Source organism: Sturnira hondurensis, unplaced genomic scaffold (genome assembly GCF_014824575.4).
Source record: "Sturnira hondurensis isolate 20B ecotype Veracruz unplaced genomic scaffold, ASM1482457v3 Scaffold0009812, whole genome shotgun sequence".
Classification (NCBI taxonomy): Eukaryota; Metazoa; Chordata; class Mammalia; order Chiroptera; family Phyllostomidae; genus Sturnira; species Sturnira hondurensis.
In genome coordinates this window covers 328,170-348,361 of record NW_028082443.1, presented here as the reverse complement: position 1 = coordinate 348,361, position 20,192 = coordinate 328,170, and the positions used below count along the sequence as shown (strand labels likewise).

Here is a 20,192-nt window from a genome sequence, read left to right as displayed (position 1 = left end):
GAAGGTGAGAAGGAGAGAAACAGTGTGTGGTTGCCTCTTGTGAGTCCCCTGCTGGGAACCGGCCTGCAACCCAGGCATGTGCCCTGACTGGGAATCGAACCGAGATCGTGTAGTTCGCAGGCCCGTGCTCAATCCACTGAGCTACACCAGCCAGGGCTAAAAGTAATTTCTTTACACAAAATATTAAAAGATACCTGAACACAGTATGGTTTTTTGAACACAATCGTGTGTTCACAGAGTCCGCTCATCCAAGCCACTGAGACACCCGAACGTGTACACACACAGAGGCCCCAGCGGGTCCTCCTCCCCTGGACCCCACTCCTCACCTTCCTGTTCCTGCACGTCCCTCCACGTGCACCTTCTCTGCACCAGACGCCACCGGTTACCGCGCTGGGGCTGGGACGACCCCACTGGTGCTCAGGACCAGCCCCCCCTCCGACTTTAACAGGCTCTGGCTGGTTGCCCCATCCCAGATCCACTCTTTCCCGGGGCAGAGAGAGGAGGTCACCGTCAGAAAGGTCCCAGGCTGTGGCACCTGAGTCCTTGCAGGAGTTCAGTCCACTCCCGGTGGGCCGGCCACTCCTCAGTGCCCCACACACGTGGTACACGCTGCCAATGTGCCAGGGCTCACACGCATCCTTCACGCAGGGGAGCATCTGTCTCTCTCCTCCGGGCGTCTGCAGGGCACCTGACCCCCCTGGCAGGCGAGGCCAGGTGGTGAGAGACAGGTGCCCCTGCGCCTTTGTCCCCGCAGATCATCCAGAGGCAGCTGGAGCAGGTGGAGGAGCGGCAGCGGCACCTGGAGGAGAGAGGGGTGGCGGTGGAGAAGGCGCTCCGTGGGGAAGCAGGTACTGTCCGGTGCCAGGGCGGCTGTTCCTCCCGGAGGCTCCACCCACCCCCACGGCAGGGCTGGCTGTGGGTCACCTCCGCTTTCTCTCGGGCAGGCGCCTCTGGGCCCCTTCAGCACTGAGGTTGGGGACCTCCTGGGGCTCTGGGGGAGGAAAGCTCGTCTGTGTGGGATGGCCCCGGGCCTGCTGCCCCTCTCTGCCCTGACTGAGGCCTTGCCATCGGCCTGCAGGAAGGACTCCTGGTCCACGTCCTCTGTTGCTGGCGAGCGCTGGGCCTGCCCCGCTCCCCACCCAGTCGCTTCCTCTAGGAGGAAAGACATGGGGAGCGGGAGCCCACACCGCAAGGACCATCACAGAACTGCACCAGCAGGGCCTGTCTGCTCCCCGCACCCCCCACCGTCCTCTGCTCTCTGGTCCCCCTGCTGCCCTAGGCACTCACAGCAGTGCAGGCGCCCCACAGAGCCCTCCACCTCCCGGGGCGCAGTGTGCTGATGCCTGCGCAGTCCGGCCACCCAGGGCCCGTGGGCAGGCGCGGGACTGTAGGGAGCTGGCACTGAGGGGGTGCTGGGCAAGAGCCACAAGGGCTGTGGGCTGGGGGGCTGCCGATCGGGGAGGATCTCCGGCATGCCGCATGGCAGAACCGCCGTTCACCGGGGAGCCTGGGGGCGGGCTCAGTACAGGTGGGTGCAGGGAGATCAAGGAAGTCCCTAAGTTGTCTGGAGTCCCTGTTGGTTCAAAATCTGGAAACCGCTGGGCCAGCCCAGCTGCAGCCCAACATGGGCGTGGAGGGCCTGGTTGGTATCGGCCTTCACTGGTCACACACACGTCTTGGCCGTCTCTACACGGAAGCTCATCGCCTAAGGCCTCTCCGGGGCAGGGGGGCTGTGGCAGGCCATCTGGGAGCCCAAGGAGAGCCAGTGACCACGGCCAAGAATGCGGCCTGCTTCTGCCCACTGACCAACTTGCTGGCAAGCTCCCTGGTGGGGTGGCCTCATCATATGAGCCTGGGGTCAGATGGACTCGGGCTTTCAAGGACAGACATTCCCCAGGGGAGTGGGGCCCAGATGTGGAAGGAGACCTGGACACCACAGCCTCCTCGGTGAGGACCTGGAGGGGGTTGGTCCAGACCTACCAGAGAGGCCCTGCCCTAGCCACTCCCTCCTTGGCAGAAGAGCCCGGGCAGGGGCCTGGCCCGCCTTCCTCCTGCACCTCGCTGCAGGTTACCAAAAAAAGTGTCAAAGTGGAGAGTGGAGGGCCGCTCTGCAGGCATGTGTCCCCAGGTCTCATGGTTCACAGGCGTGCTTGGGGAAGGCGTCCTGCCTCCCTCAAGCATAGACAGGTGCTGAGGCTCAGGTGGGCGGCCCCACCCCAGGTACTTCCCAGTTGGCGTAGTCTGAGTCCACAGCATGGCTCAGAGTCTCCAGCACAGACTGCCGGCGGCCGCAGAGATGGAGGAGAGCGCATGTCAAAGCCTGGCATAGGACTTCCCCCAAATCCTTCTTTCTCGGTGATTAGATAAGTACCTTTTCCTAAGCACATGCAGCCAGGATTTTATCTGAGTCAGTGGTTTTGTCTTGGTGTTTAGCAGCAGAGCCCTTTTTACAAACCAAGCTATCAGTTCACGTCTAACTCAAGAAGAATTACTCTAGAATGTCAGTCAACACAAAGTAGACAATGCAGGTTTCGGTGGAGAGCCACCTCTACTTCCAGCGCACATGGGGTGGGGACCCTCCGGACACCTGGGCGGTGGCCGTGACAAGTAGCAGTTGTAGCAGCACCAGGGCACGTGGGGCACGCGTGGTGGAGCCGCAGGGCTGGCTTCCACAGGTAAATCGCTGAGGGATCCATCAGCAGCGCACTCGCTTCCTAAAGAGGAGACACAGAGAAAGTCACCTGGGCTTGCAGTGACCACGTGACGTGCGAGACACCTGCCCAGAGGACCTGGGGTGACGGGAGTGTGCTACTTACCAAAATGTGGAGGAAGGAACACGTGTCGCCTGCCCGGCGTGTTCACAGGGAACGAATACGCTTGCCAAAGTGGCGGAAGAAGCGAGGTTTACCCAGCACACAGGTCCCTTGTTGATGGTCTTCGGTGGGTGTGAGATCAGCACATCAAACCTCTGAACCTGGCTTGTCTGATTTCAGTTTTTAAGTGAGTTGAAAGTATTTGCGAATCAGGTATTTGGAAGACCCTGGAACTGGAAGAGCCCTAGGGTTCCACAGAACAGTTTGAGAACCACTGTTCCAGCCAAAATAAATACATCTCTCTTCAGTCTGTAGAGACAGGCTTCAGTCGCTGCATCGGGAGACCTCCCCAAGACCTTCCCCGATCTGGGGAATTCTGAGCCTCTACCTAGTAGCTCTTACCGTAAGAATATATTCCCAAACACAGGCTTTTCCTTTTCCTACTGAAGCACACCTCTCCCGTGACTCCCCTTTTGTCAGAAGTTGGTGGCCCTGTCCCTACTGGGCAGAGGCCAACCCAGAGGCTGATCCCTGTGCACTGGCCTCTCTGGGTTGCTCCTGGCCAGTCAGCACTGCAGTCTGAGCCCCAGCAATGCTGGTCTTCCCTGTCTGTGGGGGCCCACGTCTGGCCACCCTGCTGTTTCGTCTCATTTTGGGCAAAGCTGCTAGTGCTGCGAGGGAGCAGGGGGCCCGGTGAGCCAGGCCACCCTCCCAGGGAAGGCATCTGAAATGAACCTCCGCCAGCAGTTGGTCTCCCCTCGCCCAAGGCACGTGGACACCCAGAGCCTTCAGCTGCGGTGGGAACTCACGACACAGACGTGAGTTCTGTCTGGAGCACCTGGAAGCCCTTGCTGTTCCCAACCCTGAGCCACACTTGAAGCGCTAGGTTGGCCTTGAGCTGTGTCGGAAAACCACCCGCTTGCTTCCTCCTTTCTGATGTATCCGCTCTCGAAGGGGCAGCTCTGGCGGGGAGCAGAAGGCAGCCAAGGCTGGCATGCAGGCCACAAGGCCCGGCAGCCTGGGAGAGGAAGAGCAGCCGGTGTTTGCTGGTCTCTACGTGAATTCCTGACTCTGGGTGTGCGAGGGCCGCCTGTGAAGCCCAGCCCCTTGGCTCGGCCCCATCTCTGTGTCTCAGGCATGCGAAGCCTGTGACATTGCTTCTGGGACAGTCACATAGAGCTGAAAGCCAGGAGTCCAGTGGCTTGCGGGCCTCCTTGAGCCTTCGGACAGTCACAGCCCATGGCCCCCTTGCCCCGGGAGGGGGCCGTCGAAGCTGGGGCCCTGATCTCGGGGGGGCAGCATCTCCTTCATCTCGAACCCCCGGCAAAAGGCCCAGGTGCGCTCACAGTGGGGCCGAGTGCATGTTCTCCGAGTGCTCTGGCTGCCTTCACACCTGCGGACCAGAGGCCTTGCGAGGCGTTTTCAGGGGGTTTCCGTCCTGTCTCCAGCCCCCAGGCTGGAGCATCTAATAGTAACTGAGGAAGGAGCTGCCCCTGATCTGCCCTTGAGTGTTTTAAATCTCAGGTGAAGTCTCGTCCTAGTGGAGCTGGGATTCCCCACAAAGCCAAGGCCTTTCGTCCTCACTGGTCATTGGAGGTGTCAACAACAGTGCTGTCACCTATGACCCACCCAGGGGGCTAGTGACCCACCCCCCGGCCCCGGCAGGAAGGGTGCAGCTCAGCTCGTGTGTGTGTGCCCTGAGAGGTGCATGCGTCCTGGCCGTTCCTCTCCCTGTCTGGCTGCATCCCTGTCCCTTGCGCTTCCTATTCTTGATTGCACTGGGGGCAGGGGGCAGGGCTAGGGTTAGGGCCGGGCTGGCCGCTCCAGTAACTGTCTTCACCGGTTCCTGTTGTAGACTATTGGGGAGAGTCTTGTTACAGTGGCCTCATCGACTTGCATCTGGGTGGTATGTATGGCGGCACCTGTTGCTGACACTAACCCGCTGACCGTCCCCCCAAGCGCCTTCCTCGGTCCCTGCTCACAAAGGGCCAGAAGCAATCAGCCCGGTAACTGAACGGCACAGCACAGGCCCTTTTCCAGCTTGGCGGAGCAGCAGGGGTCTGTGCCCCCCACTGCCCACCCCCTGGGCTTCAGGGGAGAGCAGAAGTGGCTCCTGCTGCCCCGGTGCCACGTGAGTTTCTTGGGATCCAAGTTCGCCTGTCCCACCAACCTCGCATCTGCACCCTGGTCCTCCTGATACCATTTGGTGGTTTGACATCCAGCGTGCACATGCACACACACACACTCCAGCATGACCTCACCACACAGCTTGTAGGTGGCATCCTCTGGGAAGCTCACATTTCCCCCAGGAGGCCTGAGTGCAAGGGGAAGTGCCCCTTGGGGTTTCCATCCAACTCACTGACCTTGGGCAGTGTTGACAGGTGTCAGTCACACGGGCCCTCCTGTCCCTCAGTCCCTCTGTTCGAGGCTGGCCTTGTGGGTGGGGGCCCAGGGCCACCCATCAACTTTGAGACCTGAGAGTTTGTTAGACAGACATGCAGGCGGCCAATGCCCACCCCAGGCCTGCCGAGTCAGAAACCATGGGGAGAGCCCCCGGACCTCTGAGGTGGGAGGGCTGCTGCCATGGAGGAAGTCTGGAGCTGTGCTGTCATTTGTACTAGATGAGAGGGACACAAGCCTTATCTCCAGACACTGGGCCGTCTTGCCCCTGGCAAGACTATGGAATCCGGTGCTCTGTCTAGAGGCCGGCCACATGGCCGTTGTCGAGGTGAGTGGGGCTCTCCAGCCCCCTCGCCCTGGTCGGGCAGCCCGGCCTCCCCATCCACCCAGCCAGCTCCTTGCCTGCAAGTGGCCGTAACACACAAACCAGCTAGCACAAACCGTTCTCTCTGGTTTCCCACCACTGCCTCACCCGTCCCTTTAAAACGTGAAGGTGCGGCGCTGCAGTCCCTGCCGTGAGCCGCCCAGGGAGCTGCCGGGCTCCGGGCTGGGCCGCTGGGCTGGGTGTCACTGATCTCGGCCCTCTGCCCAGGGTTGCCCAGGGTTGTCCAGGGACTGGCGTGCTTGTGGCCACTGAGGCTGTGAAAGGGCTGGTGCTTCCACTCCAATTAACAGACCCCGTCTCTTACCTAATGTCCTTTCCTGCCTCCTCCTAACAGTCCCAGGGGGTGTTAGTGTCATTTCTAAGTGAAGCTCTATGTGTGGAGATGTTTTGTTGTGTTTTCTTTAATTCAAAATCTCCTGGAAGGGACTGTGAAAGCCCATTGCTTTGGGATCATACTCACCCTTCCTTCCCAGTTCACTAAGTCCCTCTACGTGTAGCTTAGTTTTCTCTGTCCCTGCTGAGTGAATGACAGATGTCACTGGCTGTTTTCATTTCCGTGTCCCTGGGCTCCATCTAGGAGCTGTTCAGATTTAGAATTCCAACACATCGCAGAGGAGATGAAACGGATTTTAAAGACAAGGAACGCAGTGCAGTGTGTTCCAAACCACGAAATGCCTGGTGGTCCCTCTACTCGATTGTCACCGTCTCATTGCTCCTTCTTCGGCTCCCGTGGTTCCTGTGTGGCCGTCGAACTTGTCCCTGGCTTCTGACTGCCACACGGAAGCAGGAGAGACGCTCCTGCCAGCGGGCATCCCAGTGTCCCCGGGCAGAGGGCCCTGCTCCCGGCAGCCCTGAAGGAGCCCGTGCCACAGTGGGTCCTTTTCAGACCCTGCCAGTGTCCCACCCTGGGGCTCTTGGCCGTAGTCCTTGTTTGGGGGAAGAAATTAATCCTCTGAGCACCGAAGCCTGAAAGGTGGACCCTGACTGCTCCTGGGTCCTGCATCCCCTCCCGGAAAGGCTGCGCGTGGCCCGTCTCTGTGCCGGCTCTGTAGTTCGAAGTTGTGAGCACACAAACCAGAGTTTATTCTCTTATTATTTGTTAACGGTAGTATCGTGTTTCCATACGAACAGCTGCATACCCACATTGGCCCTGTCCTGCACGCACCTGATTTTCAGAGAACAGGAATGGCTCCGAAATGTAGCCTGAGGCCTGGACGTGGTCTCTCAGAACTGCAGCGTCCCCAGGTGGGGAGCGTGGCCAGGGCCCCGAGGCTGCCCCCTGCCTCCCTCTGGGTCTTCCTGGCCTGTTCGCCCCTTTGGTTTGATGTGGGCAGAGTCGGCTCATCTTTTCGGTCTGAGCCTTAACCTGGCTCTGTCTTTGCTTAGGGACTTTAGAGTCCTCGCGATTTCCCAGCATTCTCCTGTGTCTGTGCGGATGTGCACACGTGTGTGTATGTGAGCACACACGGGTGTGCTGGATCTCAAGTCTTCAGTGCCGTTTTTTCGTTTTCCTTTTTTGTGTTCTCCATTTCTCTGGAGATCCACTTTGTAGTCAGTTTCGTCCCCCAAGGCGTCCCTTGGACCTGTCATCCGTGTGCAGGTAAAGGTGGTGGCTTAGCTTGTGAAAAGCCCACTCTCCTCCTGATGTTTGCATACGGTGCTGAGCCCTCTGATCCCCAGCCACAGCCAGCCACCCTGCGGGAACAGTAGCAGCCCTGGCTGGGACCCGGGGGACCCCACTGGCTCCCTCCTGGTCAGCCCCTCACTGTGCTGGGCCAGCCAGGGCTGGACACTGGCCTGTGGCTAGAGCAGGACCCTGGGCTTGGCCCAACCGGGCTGTCACCCCCTCCTCACCTCTCCTCACGAGAAACGTACCAGACCCTTCTCTGTGCCCCAGCCTCGGGGGTTCTGACAACCAAAGGGACAGAAGTCAGACTGGGTCTGCGTGCATTTTGTGAGGACATCCAAGCTCGGGTCCTGAGTCTTGGCTGGTTGTTGGTTTCCTGTCAGCCGATAGGATGCGGGGAGGGGTGCTGGGCTTTGAAGTGAGGTGTCTCAGACAAAGCCTGTTGGAGGAAGTCGGAGGAAGTCGGAGACAGAGCAGACAAGTGCAGAGGAAGAGCTGCCAGAGGACCTCCCACCTTTTCCCCGCCTCAGCCTGGGAGGGCAAGACCTGGCTCAGGCCCCAGCTTCATGAAGTCCCCAGCCAGGTCACATCCTCTCTGGGCCTCTGCCACCCGATCAGGCCTGCGTGTGACTGTCCAGCTGCAACCAGGAACCACCTGCTGAGACCCCCCCTTCCTCCTCTGTCCGGGCCTTTGGGGGGCAGCCTCTCGGTTCAGCACGGGAAAGCAAGGCTGGGTTTTGGCCTCATTCAGATTCTGGGAGCCTCAGACACCTGCTTCACAGGAGAGATGCTGGGGCCTCTCGGGGGCCGCACGGGAAGGGTCCTTGACACACAGGGCCGGCTGCACCCGGGCTCACTGCCACCTCCGACGAGCCAGATCGTGCCTCTCTGGGCACCAGCTCTCTGCAGCTCCTGAAAGAGCAGCTGTCCCCTGCCCCTGGGGTCACAGCAAGAGGTCACGCTCTAGAAGGACTTGCCACTGCGGAGGGAACAGCCCACTGCCCAGGTGGCAGGGCAGGGAGGACGGGAAGCCCCCGCCAGGACGGGGTCCTGGGGTCACCGCGGAGTTGGCCTGAGAGGGTAAGACGGGGGCTGTTACAAAGGGGCAGAACCCCAGTATTTAAAATTCTCAACCTTCTGTTTGCCGTGAGCTCAATGCCATCTTTGCCCTAGAACGTGGGGACCGGCCCCACTCCTCAGAAAGGACACCCAGACCAGGGCCTCCGCCACCCATGCTCACTGCAGGCTAAGGCTGTGTACAACCCCCAGGTCCCGCCAAGCTTCCCGTCAGCTTTCACCCCTCGGGTTTCACCCCTCGTTAAAGCCATCCTTATCGGCTGCGTTTCCTGATTATTAAAATAGCATAGATTATGAACAATCCAAAGCATGCAGAAAAGTCTAGAAAGCCAGAGCCACACAGTGTGGGCTCACCAGCTCCCCCCCAGATGGTCCTCCGCCCTCAGCCCCCTGCCACAGCCTCAGTGATGGATTGCTGTCGATTTCTTTTAGGCCCTTGCTTCCCCCAGTGCTCCCTGTTCCGACTTCATTTCTTGATTTCTGCTCTGAAAGTTCTGCAAGGCCCTTCTGTCCTCTGCCCGTGGAAGGGCCTCTGAGGGTGTGGTCGGCCTGGAGGGAGCAGTGGGCCATGCTCTGTGAGACACATGCAGGCAGGTCTTCCTCACGGTGCGTGCGTGTCAGGTCCCTGTGCCCTGCACGTGGGTGGGGCGACATCCGTCCCAGGATTCGGCCTGGGTGCTCGAGCACATGTGTCCTGAGCACGGGCTCTGCACTGTTGTCACAGAAGAGGCTGAAGGCAGTCCAGCCGCACAGCACGTCTGCTGAGAGAGGGACACTCCCCGCACCCCCTGAGGCAGTGGTCTCGGCCCTGTCTGCTGAGAGCAGTGGGTGTGACCAGCGTCTCGCACACTTGCCCCCACAGCTCTGGCTGCAGCCCTGAGTTTCGCCAGAAACCAGACACACACCCACACACTGTGAAGGCCACTCGATGGCCCAGGGAGGGAGAGACGCAGGGCCTGGGGCTGCCCTGCTGTACAGCAGGGGGCGCTGAGCCAGGTGTGTGTGAGTCTGTCTGTCTGGTGGTTGGAGCAGGCTCACTGCTCACACTGTGTCCTCGTGGTCAAGCCACCCACTTACCTGCCAGACCTGGAGTCCCCAGGCATGTCTGCTGGGCGTGCCCCGTGTGGCCCTGTGGTTCTGTGATGGTCCTGCTGCGCTCCCCCCACCCCAGGTCACCGTCAGGTGTCAGCCTCTGAGCTGTCTCTGCGCACTGTCCTCTCCCAGCTGCCCCGTCCACAGCTGTCAGTGTTGGCATGTCCTGTCTTACAGTCCGGAGTGTGACAGCCTCCCCCGCTGTGGCATCGGACCCTCTGTGCAGATGGGAGGAACAGGAGAAAGGGGGTGGCTCTCCTTGGCACGTGGGGGACAGCAAATCGGACCTGGGGGAGCAGCTCGGCAGCCCGAGCATCGAACGTGTCCGAGCAGGGCAGGCCATCCCAGAGGGCTGCCGCCTCGTAGGCGTGCTGCCTCCTGTGGCAGCAACTGCGGCCAGAGGCCTGTCGGCTCAGCCCCACCGGAGCACGCGAGTCCGCGCGCACAGGCGCCGGCTGGGCAGGCCGCCCGGGGTCACCGCCTGCAACCCGAGCAGCAGGTCTGCTCCGCAGAGGCCAGCCAACCTGTCCTGGGGCTTTGGGCGTTTTTGAGGAGGGAGCCCAACACCCAAAACTCGGAAGGCCCCTGTGTGGTGATCCTCAGTGAGGACTGGAGGAAGGAGGAGCAGCCCACTGGGAGCTGCGGCAGCCTGCCAGGGAGCGCGTGCACCTCAGGGGCCGCCCCTGAGCCGGGTCTGCGCTTGCCCGTCCCCATGTGGAAGGAGGACTTAACTCACGTGCAGACTTTGTCTCCCTTGTTTCTGCTTTTCCATTTCTTGTATTTTTTCTTTTCCTCCTGTTGCTCCTTTCTCACCTTTATGCTTTTTGTCCTCTGCTTGTTTTTGTTTCACCGTCCCCCTGTCTCCCTCCACTCCCACACTCCTCTTCCGTGTGTCTTTCTCCGTCTCCTCCTCCTCTTCCTCGTTTGGTCCTTTTTGAAGTTGAGCCCAGTGGCGGGACTCCGCGGCGTAGACCTCTCTCCTTCTGCCCTTGCTGTGTCCAGGAAGGTAACGTAACCCCCACCCCCACTGCCTCTCGAGCCGTAGCAGCACTAGTTGGAGAGGGACCCACTGCCCAGCTGTCTGTCTGTCTCTCTCTCTCTCTCTCTCTCTCTCTCACCCCTGAGAGCCCTGTTTCAAAACTCCATGAGTGTGCGGCAGTTTCTGACAAGGCACAGTATCCCTTGGACTGTCTCAGGGGAGGATGGGGAGTGGAGTGAAGCCAGGGGCCTGGAGGCCAAGCAGAGAGTCCCAGAACGTGGCTCCGCCGTTCACGGTCGGGCCTTTCTGTCCCCAGCCCAGCAGGTAGAGGGGCCAGGAGCACGGGCAGTTTGCACCGGTGGCGTCGAGGAATACTGTCCTTCCAAGACTGGTCAATGCAGATGCCCGAGTTCCTCCCCCAAACCCCCACGAGAGCACACTTCTCTGCCCCGTGTCTTGCCGAGTGTGTGTGTGTGTGTTAAGTGTGTCCGACCTGAAGTCCATTGTGATGAGACTGTCGTTGCCGAGGCATGTGGGGGGGCGGGCAGTGTGGTCGTGACTAACCCTTGCTAACCTCTCCCTCCGCTCTCATGCCGCTCACCTCTGACGCTCACCTGCCCCCCCACGTGCCTTTGCTCGTTGGCTGTGAACAGTGTCTACAAAGCTCATGAATGGTGTTTGGGTGTCTCTTCGTGGAATTCTGGGGAGGGGGAAGGCTGGAGAGACCGCCCAGTGTGCTCCCAGCTTGTCACTCGGGTCGGCTTGCATGCCTCAGGGCTCCACCCTCCGCAGGCACGTGGGCACACTGTGCAGAGACGCTCAGAAAGGAATGCGTGGAACTGACTGTGGGCTGCTTTACCAGCCCCAGAACCAAGTCTGTCAGGGGTGGGGGGAGCGCCCAGACCCTCCAGCACACACTCCACAGTAGCAGGCTCAGCCAGTCCTCCAGGCAGGGCTTAGGGTCAGGACCTCACCGCAGGGCATGGCTGCATGCACACCCGGGCACTGTGCACACATTCACTGCCCCCCATGCAAGCATGGCCCCTGTTTCTGCCTCTGCAGAGTGAGGCCCTTGGAAAGACTGACTGGCCTGGGCCTCACGTGTGTCGAGCAAACATCATGGTAGAAAGAGAGTTGGCTTTGATCAGTGTGCCAGGAAGTCAGGCATGAAGACCGTAGGAAAGCCATGAGCAAGAAGCTGGACACGTGAGGACTGTCCCAGCTGAGGTGGTGCTCCGGGTGTTTCTGGATTTGGCTGTACCTAGGATAGACAGTCCAGCCCCGTGGCCCTGAAACAGGGAGCACCTTGAAAAGTTCCCCGGTCTAATGCCTCTTCATCCAGGGCCCGTGACGGGCGTGCAGAGCCCCTGGCCTTCCGGAGATTCCCAGGCGGTTCTTAATCCAAAAGCACCAAGGAGCCAGTCACGTGCTCTGTCGTTTGCCTCGGGCAGCACCTCACGGGGGTTTTTTGTGCCCCCAGGAAAGAGTTTTTCCTCTTTGGGTAGTTTGACTCCTTAGGTCTTCCACCCGCCCTCCTGCTGCAGGCAAGCTGAGCCGAGCCAGGCTGCCCCGCGTGGCGATGGAGGTATCCGCGGCACCCCCAGACGCTGCTGCTGGGGCCGATCAGAGGCATGGCCACCCTGGGACGCACTGCCCGTCCCATGCAGGACCCCCAGGAGAGTGTCCGGTCAGGATGAGAGGGGGTGGGGCCCCGAGGGGCCAGCGCCAGAAGGAGCTGAGGGTAGCGAGCACAACGTGAAAGGAGGCTGAGCGCGGTGCGCAAACGCACACCTGCCTCGGTCCGAAGGCTGAGTGTGTGCAAGTGCCAAACGAAGGTCAAGTGAACGAGCAAGGAAAAGGAGGGCACAGCCCTTAGCACGTGTGGAAGGAGATCACTGAGCAGGACGGGCCTCAGCCCATGGCGGCCACCTACTGAGGCGGTGAGGGCCGGGCCTGGCAGGACAAGGGGGAAGCACAGGTTCCGCGAGGCCCCAGGCTGGGCGTGGCCCTCTGGGGCGTCAGGCAAACTGGACCTGGCTTGGGTGGTTCCGGCAGCATCTCGCTCTGCTCTCTTTGCACATTTGCCCCAGTGCGGTGCCTCCTGCTGGCCAGGTGGACACATGCCTGCTGCTCCTGATTCGCCCTCCCCCCCCCCCCCCCCCCCGCCCCGGCCGGAGACANCCCCCCCCCCCCCCCCCGCCGCAGGCATGGGCAAGAAGGACGACCCCAAGCTGATGCAGGAGTGGTTCCGGCTGGTGCAGGAGAAGAACGCCATGGTGCGCTATGAGTCGGAGCTGATGATCTTGTGAGTGGCGGAGGCGGGGGACCCAGTGGGGTGGGTGGGTGAGCTTGGTGCCTCTCATGGCAGGAGCACAGCTCCACCCTAACCTAGGGGGTGAGGAGAAAGGGTCCCCGAGTCACTGCTGCTTGTCTCCCTCCCTGCCCCCGCCTCCCAGTGCCCGGGAGCTGGAACTGGAGGACCGGCAGAGCCGGCTGCAGCAGGAGCTCCGGGAGCGCATGGCCGTGGAAGGTAAGAGGGGTAAGGGCGGGCTGTCCCGGAAGGCTGGGCATGGGGCTGCGGCCTCCCACCCCACGGGCCTGACGCCACTGCCACTGCCCAGACCACCTGAAGACGGAGGAGGAGCTGTCGGAGGAGAAGAGGGTCCTGAACGAGATGCTGGAGGTGGTGGAGCAGAGGGACGCCCTGGTGGCCCTGCTGGAGGAGCAGCGGCTGCGGGAGGAGGAGGAGGACCGGGACCTGGAGGCCGCCATGCTGTCCAGGGGCTTCAGCCTGGACTGGTCCTGAGCGCATCTGCCGACCCAGCCGGGCCCCACAGACCACCCAGGCCCGAGAGCCGGGCAGGCGGCGCCTCCTGGGCGTCCACGCGCCTCTCGAGCAGCAGTCAGGCATCTGTGCAGCGCAAAGCCCCGTGGAGGTGGTTGACCACGGTGGTTCTGCCTCCTTCAGGAGACTCGTCGACTTCTGCCCCGGGGAGTGAGGGTCACGGGGGCAGTGGTGCCATGCGGGGAGAAGAAAGGACTGCGTGGTCCCCCTGGATGCACAGGGACAGGCGCCCCTTCGTGTGCAGCCACAGGTGACAAGAGAAGGAAGTTGCTGCCTCTGTCCAGTCCGTCGCCACCAGAGTGCACCCCACACAGAGGAGGGGCCTGTCTTCACGGCCCCGAAGCGCCACCAAAGGAATGAAGGAGGCGGCCCAGGAAGCTGCCTGTGAACTAAGAGCAGAAGGGGCCGTGGCCAGGCAGGGCGCCCCTGGCCCCGTGTCCAAGTTCAACATGCAAGTGAGGAGGACCCACGCGGGCCTGCTGCCAGCCCCACGCCACACACTGGACTCCGCGTGGCCAAAAGCCCCAGGCCTGCCTCTGACTGGGGCCCGGGGCCTGTGTGTTGCTGCATTTTGCTTGTAATTCACAACCATTTCACACTGGAAAATCCTGACTCTGGGCGACGTGGCAGGCCCCTCGCCGAGGGAGCGGCGCGCTGTCCCCAGGTGCGAGTCACCCTGCTGGTGTTTTCCTGCATTTGCACATGGAAATGAAGCTGACAATCCAGCAAGACACTCAGATGCTTCAGACTCTTTTGTCAATTATTTTTTTAATACTTGAAAAAGAAAGACTTCCTTTTTGTATCTTTACTAGGGACACTGATCACCTGGCATCTCGTGTGGGGGCGACGGGCATCCCCGGTTGCCGCCTGAGCACTGGTCACACCGTCTGTTGATCACCCTTCCTTACGGCACCCGGCTTGGGGACCCCACTCCCAGCGCCTCTGTCCCCTCCATCCGGAACCCTGTCCTCCTGCTGGCGCCAAATCTGAGGCCGACACTACCCATCAGGAAGGCAGTTTAGCAGAGTGTGCAGCTGCCTCTCTCTCCCAGTGGGAACCCGGCTCTGCAGAACCCATTTCCTTCCCTGTTTTTGGTGCCAGGGTTTTTCACCTCCCACAACACGTTTATCGGAAGAAGTTGAGGGTAGGCCCTCTTGCAGGCTGGCTGACTCCGTGCCTGGTGGGCCCACCCGGTTGGGATTCCCTCCGACCAGCCTCAGATCCAACCAGAGACAAGTGGGTGGGGGCCAAGCTATCAGGGTTCAGGTCAGTTTCTCCAGGCCAGACCCTTCAGTTCCTGGGTCTTCATGGGGAGACAAGGGGTGATTCCTTACGGCTCGGCCGCAGTATGAGGAAGCCTGGGGTGGCAGGACACCACTCGGCCATGCACAGGTTAGCCCACTTGTGCGAGGCCAGTCTGGGGGTCCTCCCGTCGACTCCCGTGCAGAGCGGCCAACACCCAGAGAGCCAAGCCCAGAGGCTCATCCGGGCCACCTGAGGGCAGGCGGACCGGGCATCCGTGCTGCCCCCAGACTTCCACGGGGAACCACACTGTGCCTCACTGTGAACATTCGTCCTCACCGCAGAGGGTCAGCGCGCCTGTCCTACCCCTCCCTTCGCCCCAACGCCGCCATCCCCTCCTGTGGGTGGCGGGGTGTGCTGCCAGCCGCCTTCACGGGTCTGCCTCCCGCCCTGCTTGCTGCAAGACCGGCAGACTTCTGTTTTATTCTCTTTTCTAGAAAGGGGAGAGGAGGATATTCTAGATTCCATCTTTAAAACCCAGCCTTCCATCCAATTGGACCTAGGCCAGGACCTTTGTCGCCCGTGTGGCCTTTGGCAGACCCTCCACCTCGGAGGCTCAGGGCCTGACTGCACCCCGGGAGAGACGCCGCTCCCCGACCCCACGTGTGCAGAGTGGTGGAAGGGACGTGGCCAGAACAGCCCCTCTGAGTGGCCCAATGCCACGGGGCGTGAGGGGTTGCTACCTGCCTGAGCTGCCAGCCTCTGGAATGCACACTGCTTCCTCCTACCCCTGGAACAGGGCTGAGGACTTCGCCAAGAAGCTTTAAAACCCATGAGCCTGTACAGGGTTCCCCAGCACTCCGCTCCCACACAACACTCTTTTTAAAGCTCCCATTTTATAGCCACGAGTTTGCAATTTGTTTAGAGCCCTGGTGACATTCAACATGATGTGTTTTCCAGCCTGGAAGTGCACGCATGCAGCTCCAGGCAGGTCTTCCTCCTGAGGGGTAGGTCCCCTTGAAGGCCGGGAACGGGACAGTCGTTTATGGAAATGCCTGAGGTCGAGTGAGCTCGGACACGGCCAACACCGTGGGTCGCCGCAGTGCCCCCACCTGAGCCTGAGTCACCATGGTGGGGTGCTGAGAGCAAGTCTTTGCCCTGCTCAGGGGGCGCATCAGGCCTTCTCCCCAGGAGCTAACTTCCAGCTTCTTTGACCAGCAGTGATAGACGATTCTTCCAAAAGAAATTTTTCAGTGGGGCAGGAAGTCAACTGAAAGAAAAAATTTCCCAAGTAACTGAGCTGCAAAGGGAAATGGGCCATTCTGTGCGCAATAAATGTTTTCAAAGAAACGCAGCGTGTGTTAAGTCACTGTGCCGGGCTCCCCGCCCCACCCCCCGTCTGCCCCAGTAGCTGGCGCCAGTGTGGGTCATTCCATAATGGTGGGTAGGTGTGTGCAAGGTCATTGCAGAAGACAGCTTTCTCCTCTTTCCAGTTTGTGGGTTTTCGTCCATATTACCCAGCTCAGCCATCCACTGTCACCACTTGAGAAAATGTCAAAAGCAGCCCAACACAAAATTGTAGCTTTACTAAAAATACTGAGATTGTGATTACGTGCCATAATACATTCCATGTGTGACCCCAGACGACTCTCCTTCCTCCAGTGTGGCCCAGAGACACTAAAGGCTGGGCACCCTGAGAGTCCACAAGTCAGAGTGGCCCTGTGTCCCCACAGCCTGCAGGCCAGCCTGGCTCTGGCCTGGGACACAGCTGGCCTGAGAGCCAGCCCTGTTGAGCCCACGGCCCCCGTCCATATCCCCAAGGACGCTTGGCGTCTGGGCCTTGGGGGGCCAACATCTCCCGCCTCTAGTGGACACGCCCCAGGAAGGAAGGGGACTGTCTGGAAATGCTCCACTCTCGGCCACAAGAGTTCCCGGGCTGCTTCTCCTGACAGACGCGCAGTGGCTGCCCCCTCCCCTGGCATGCTGGCCGGGCAGGAGTACAGGGCTCGTCCCAAAGGCATGAGGCTTCCCTCAGGGGTAGAGACGAGAGCAACGTGGTGACTGGTGAGTGCCACGTGAGCCTCACCCAGCCTGGAGGTCAGCCGGCTCTCCTGCCAGCGGCCCCAGAGAGAAGGAAAGAGCCCGTGGATGCCAAGTACCACGTCGTAGGAACAATGGCACCAGCTGGTGTGGACGCAGCTTGGCCCCGGGTACTGGGAGGAAAGCCAGGCTGGGCTACGGGCCTGTGGGGCAGAAGAGGCATTTGGAAGTGCTGTGTGGTCACTCCCGGTCACTTCTTATCCCTCTGGGCAACCCCTGGGTTGGAACTGGGTGCAGGCAGGGTTTGGCTGCAGCTCAGGCACCCTGGTGGCAGGAAATGGGGGCTGTGGGTTTAGGCCGGGCGCCCCAGGGTGGGCCTGTCACAGGTACGTTCACCCTTTCCAAGAAATAGCCACATCTGAGTCCCGTGGTCCCGTCACAGAGGTCAGAGGGGAAAATGGTAGTGGGAGAGGATGTGCTGTTTGTGTCACTTCCTGAGCTACGGCACTGGCCCCGGCTCTGCCCCTGCACAGAAGGCCCTCTCCGCGCTGGCTCAGTGAGGAGCCTGTTGGACGGACGGAGGCAGGGATGCTGCGGGGCCCCTGTTGCTGCGGAGCCTCACTGGACAGCGTTTTGTGACAGCCCCAGTCCCCTGCTCCTGGAGCCCGGCCCCTGTGGGTGGGCTGTGTGTGCTGGCTGCCTCGGCCTGAGAAGCCCGGTGTCGGGACAGCCAGGAAAGGGGAGGTGCTGTGACACACGCGTGCCCATGCGCACACTCACACACCCACTGCTTCCATGCCCAGTGTGGCCTTTCTGGACAGAATGGATGCGCCGTGGGCCAGAGTGGGACCCACTATGCTGGTGGCCCTAGCGAGGCAGGATCCAAGTCAAGTGTCTCCCTGCCACTGTCAGTAGCCTGGGCCTGGAAGACCGCAGCTGTGCTGGCCTGTCTCCAGGGCGAGTGGACAGCACGTCCCCCAGGCCCAGGAGAGGGCCTCTGGAGCGGAGCCGACTTGCTCACACGGCTCCCGTGGCACAATGGCAGCTGCTGGTGTCTGACCACACGGTGGGGCAGCAGGGGCTGTGGGACTGTCCCTGCCTCTCCCCACTGCGGACATGGCCTTGGGCACCTTGCATAACAGGTCAGTGCCTTCCTCCCTCCATCTCACCTGGGGCTGGGGCCCCTGGGACCAGTCTGGGGAGGGCCACACATTAAGGGCTTTAGACTCGAGCCAGGGCTGGTACTGGGACACAGATGCCCTTCATGGCAGAACCAACACCCACCTTACGGAATGTTAAGAGGCCCCAGGGGGATGAGGCGGGGGAAGCTCCTAGTGCTGTCAGGGCCGGCTCCCAACTGCCCAAGGTCATTTCTGGTTCTGGGCATTTATTGTTAATTATTTTAAGTGCTCCAAGGACCCCCAGGGAGAACCAACCACTCTCTGGGAGAGGCCAAGGCCGCCTAGGGGGAGCAGGGAGAAGCTGCCCGCCCTGCCCAGCAGGCTAGTGACTGAGGAGGATGGCAGTACCACCCCCTACACGGGAGTAGGGCCTGTGCCTGAGGAACACTCAGGCCTTGGACAGAGGTGTGGCTGGGTCTCCAGGCACCTAAGAACCCCCGGAGACTTTGCGGGCTGAGCAGCGAGTAAGCCAGGCACCACTGTGCAGCATCGGGTCTGCAGCCCCTCTCCTTTGTCCTCATGCTCCTCTCAGGGTGGTCCCAAGTCCCGGCCTTCTCTCCCGCCTCCACCCAGGAGAAAGTTCCTTTTTTTAAATAAAGATTTTATTTATTTTTAGAGAGAAGGGAAGGGAGGGAGAAAGAGAGGGGAGAAACATCAATGTGTGGTTGCCTCTTGTGCGCCCCCTACTGGGGACCTGGCCTGTGCCCTGACTGGGAATTGAACCAGTGACTCTTTGGTTCGAAGGCCCGAGCTCAATCCACTGAGCCACACCAGCCAGGGTCAGGAGAAAGTTCTTTATCGGAGGCCAGTGGCCTTGTGCAGTGAGCCAGGGGCCAGGACTCTGGTCTGGCACCTGGCCCCAGGTTGGCCACCTCCTGGCTGGCGGACCCTGGAAGTGGGAAGATAAAGCCCACTCTGCCCGTGGAGTGGTTGTGGGGCTGACAGGAGGTCAGAGATGTGGTGGGCTCTCAGTCTATGGGCACTGAGCAGGCCCTCTGGCTGCTATGTCATGCTGGCCGAGGCGCCACCCACACCATCCTCCCCTCAGGATCCAGTGGGGCCCCTGACCACAAGCAGATGTGTCCACGTCCCCAGTGCTCGTTCCAGGAACCAGCAGCAGCTGCCGGAGCCTGGTTTCCAGGAAATCAGTGACACAGCATTTGTACAAAAGAAGGGACAGGGCGAGGCGGGGGGGGGGGGGGGGGGGGGGCAGGGGGCACGCGGCTGGCTGGGATGCAGGGAAACCCAGCTTTGGAATGAAGAGCCAGAAACTTCATGCGGCTGAGGCAGGGTCGCCGGCCCTCAGGGTTCACGCCCAGACTTCAGCTCCTCATAGAAGCTGAAGGTGGCACAAGGCTACCCAGTCCTGGACAGGCCACAAGCGCCCTCCACCCTAGCACACCCATCCCTCCCCTAACGCTTGGGCACGCTGTGGCTCAGTGGACTCCTCAGAGCCCCTTCCTGAAGGGCAGGAACGAGATGCAGCGGGTGTGGGAGCCCTGTGGCCTGGCCCACCCGGGGAGCCCACTCTGGCAGCCCCCACCTTCCCCACCCAGGAAGCCCCCGCCCGTCTCTCTGTTTGGAGCCCATTCTGAGCAGAGCTGCTCTGTTCTGATTCTGTGGGTGAAGGAAACCACACCAGTAACACTGGTTGTTGGCTCTGAAAGAAAAGTCCAGGCGGAACACCTGCGTGAGGTGAGGTGACGTCAGAAACTTCAGGTTGGTGGTTTAGCGCTGAGTCACAGCTGGGCTACAGCCCGCGCCTCACAGCTGCCCCAGGGCTGGGTGGACCACATGTGGGCCCCCTGCTCAGGGCAGCTCATCACAGCCCCCCAGCCAGATGGGGCCATCGCTCCCTCCTCCTCCCCAGGGGTCTTGTTCTCCTTCTCTCTCTCTAAACTCGTCTGCCTTCCAAGCCCATCTGTCCCCCCAGGCCCACAGCCCCGTGGGGGACCGTGCACACGGTGCAGAGTTCGGGGAATGTCAGGTATGTCTGCATAGTGGGTACAAAACAACACGCACTTGTTTGCAAGACTTAATTCAAACGAATGACATACCACACACCTGTCGCAGTGGTCGCCTCTGAGGGAGAAGGGATGGGGAAAGGAAAGGAAAGAGGATAAATAAACTGATGACGAGAACTTTGCTAAGAACAGGGGGCGTGATTTATCCAGTCCACTGCACTGGAGATTTTTTCTAAAAGAATAAAAGGAAACCTTAATTCACTTTCACTTTAAACAAGCTACAGCCCTGGCCAGTAGCTCAGCTGGTTGGGCACTGACTTGTGCACGAAGATTTCCCTCTCCCCTTCCTTTCCCTTTAGAAGCCAAAGTAAAACTTCCCTCTAGAAGTTTTCGTCCTCGTGTGAGGATTTAAAAATAATAAAAATAAAATAAAACAAGCTTACCCGGTGCCTCGGGGCTCAGCGAGAGATTGCTCAGTCCCAGTTGCAGGCCAGGGTCAGGGACGGAGAGACGAGCCGGGAAGCCCCGTCTGCCTCTCTCCACCCGC

At 60.6% G+C, this 20,192-nt stretch overlaps 1 protein-coding gene across 1 annotated transcript in view; it reads left to right on the top strand.

The window, feature by feature from the left end:
- MICAL3 (microtubule associated monooxygenase, calponin and LIM domain containing 3) overlaps positions 1 to 15,688 on the top strand; it is a 131,753-nt gene extending 116,065 nt beyond the window's left edge. Inside the window, exons 35-39 of the mRNA XM_037058076.1 lie at positions 755 to 848; positions 10,335 to 10,400; positions 12,579 to 12,678; positions 12,830 to 12,903; positions 12,995 to 15,688. Coding sequence (XP_036913971.1) covers positions 755 to 848; positions 10,335 to 10,400; positions 12,579 to 12,678; positions 12,830 to 12,903; positions 12,995 to 13,179 — 519 coding nt within the window. The 3' untranslated portion in view covers positions 13,180 to 15,688. The remainder of the gene's footprint in view (positions 1 to 754; positions 849 to 10,334; positions 10,401 to 12,578; positions 12,679 to 12,829; positions 12,904 to 12,994) is intronic.
- The last annotated feature ends 4,504 nt before the right edge of the window (positions 15,689 to 20,192 follow it).